General features: G+C 50.4%; 1 protein-coding gene across 1 annotated transcript in view; it reads left to right on the forward strand.

The window, feature by feature from the left end:
• Nucleotides 1-2,500, forward strand: part of LOC134457192 (cadherin-4-like) — a 577,874-nt gene that overhangs the window by 360,487 nt on the left and 214,887 nt on the right. Inside the window, exon 4 of the mRNA XM_063209057.1 lies at nt 2,002-2,249. Coding sequence (XP_063065127.1) covers nt 2,002-2,249 — 248 coding nt within the window. The remainder of the gene's footprint in view (nt 1-2,001; nt 2,250-2,500) is intronic.

Here is a 2,500-nt window from a genome sequence, read left to right on the forward strand (position 1 = left end):
TGCGGGACCCGTCGTGACACATGGTGTGGTGTTGCCATTGACACTGCCCAGCCGTGACCAGAGCCACACAGCCACAGCCATAACCCCCTCCATCCCCTCCACCCTCCACCCCCTGCCCTGAGCCCCCCAGTCCGAGCCCCAGCCCGAGCTCCCTCCCTCCCCCTGGGGCCTGGGCGGCCAGGGAACCGTGGCGGCTGGACCTGGACGGCTCGCCTCTGATCCCTCCCCATCGATGTTTCTATTTCGGTGGCACGCTAATGATCTTGTGTATATCCATTACCTGACCTGTTTTGTTTTTCGAGGGCAGCGGGGTGTGGGGCGGACGCTGTGTGTGTGTGTGTGTGTGTCTGCGTGTGTGAGAGAGAGAAGGTGTTAGGATGTGTGGTTGTATGGGTGGGTTAGGCTGATGTGTTGGATGGGTTTGTGTGTGTGTGTGCGTGCGTGCGTGCCTGCGTGCGAGCGTGTGTGCCCGCGTGCGCACGTGCGTGTGCGCGCGCGCGCGTGCGTGCATGCTTGCATGCATGTGGATGCGTGTATGTGCGTGTGTGTATGTGTGTGTGTGTGCACGTGTGTTTGTTGAGGTGGGCAGGCCAATTTGTTGTGCAGTGGTGTGGGAAAAAGCTGTGTGTGTGTGTGTGGCCTGTGTTTCTAAGTGTGTTTGTACATGCATCCCTATTCACATGCAGGTTAGCGTGTAGGTGTGTGTGTGTGTGTGTTTGTCTGTGTGCTTGTGTGTGTGTATATGTGTGTGTATATGTGTCTCTGTGCATGGTGGGTGAAGACAAGGCGTATTGCCAGGGCTACATGCTAATTTCGCCCTGTTGCAGGTCTTAATTTGAATCAATAGTGGGAGGCGGAGAAGGGGGGTGGGAGGTGGTACGGGGGAGATGCAATCGGCCATTTTGAAGCTCACGGTCAGACACCCTCGTTTAGAGTTTCATTTTGTCTCCTGCTTCTCGCGCTAATGGAATGAGGGGGACGCATTTGTGGGAGCTGCATCGGTGATGTTCTGTAATTATGAGAAAGTAGATACACGTAAATACATAGACACACACACACACACACGCACGCAGGGACACGTACGAACGCATGCATGCACGCACGCACGCAAGCACACACACATACACGCACACACAAGCACACCCACGCACACGCAAACACACACACATACCTTTCCTTCTCTGTCGAGAGACCTTTTTGGCCTTGTTCAAAAGCTATCTGCTGTTCAGGAAATGACTATATTTGGAGCAGACAAAAGGAGGCATTAATTCCAATCTTGTGCAACTACAGTACACTAAAGATTATCATCTTCCTGGATATTTCATTAGAGGAACATTAATTGTGCTTTCAAATCCCATTTGGCCATTTGTGTGTGTGTGTGTGTGTGTGTGTGTGTGTGTGTGTGTGTGTGTGTGTGTGTGTGTGTGTGTGTGTGTGTGTGTGTGTGTGTGTGTGTGTGTGTGTGTGTGTGTGTGAATTTGTGTGTACTGATCGTGGCGAGAATAATATCTCCCTTGCGGATTTGTGGCTGGTACCTCTGCAAAACAATAGCTCCTATAATACTCATCTACGGGCCTGTACTCATTTCTCTTTGCAATGAATGTAATAAACAGAGCATTACGTACAGTATACAGTATACTCCCGGGCGGTGTTCAGAAATGTTTCCGTGGAGAGGGGTTGTGTCCCCATGAAAACACATTATTACATTTTGTGCCCTAAATCTGAAATGTGCACCAAAACAAGTTTAAAGACAATACTGCCATATGGCCTGGGCTTTTATTACAGCAACAATAACACCATCATGTCAGAACTTCAGAGCTTTGTGAGCTTTGTGAGTTTTTCACCATTGTCTTCTCTTCTCTTCTCTTCTCTTCTCTTCTCTTCTCTTCTCTTCTCTTCTCTTCGCTCCTCTCCTCTCCTCTCCTCTCCTCCCTTTACCTCCCCTCTCCTTCCTCTTTCCTCTCCTCTATTTCTCTTTTTTTCTACTCTCCTCAATTACAGTGAGTTTTGAGAAGTGCCTGAAGAACATGAGTCTGGTCTTCACGACCAGTGATCCCAACTTCGGCCTGAAATATGACGGCTCCATCTTCGCCCGTCGAGAAGTCGGTGCTCGGAGCCTGAGAGAGCCCGTGGAGCTACAGGTGATGGCACGCGATGCCGCATCCAAACAGATCTGGGAGGCCACCATCAGGCTGAGCCTGGACCCAGAGCAGTCACCATCACTGTCAGCGGCACCAGGCGACAACCAGGTAAGAGAGGTGGTAGCGTAAAGTAGAATTGCTGTGCTTCATACACTACAAAATTATGCGAGTGATTGGTCCTTTGTTGTCCGGTTGGTTCACTGGTTGGTCAATCAGCTGGTCCATCGGTTGGTCTGTTAGTCGGTCGGTTGGTCAGTCCATCGATCAGAAACCAGTTTGCTTTTTGGAGTACGTAGCTGCATGCTACGTACTGTGTGATTACCTTTTTTAGACTGAGATGAAATGCCTTTGAGAAACCC

The sequence above is a fragment of the Engraulis encrasicolus genome, chromosome 10 (genome assembly GCF_034702125.1).
Source record: "Engraulis encrasicolus isolate BLACKSEA-1 chromosome 10, IST_EnEncr_1.0, whole genome shotgun sequence".
NCBI classification, from domain to species: Eukaryota; Metazoa; Chordata; class Actinopteri; order Clupeiformes; family Engraulidae; genus Engraulis; species Engraulis encrasicolus.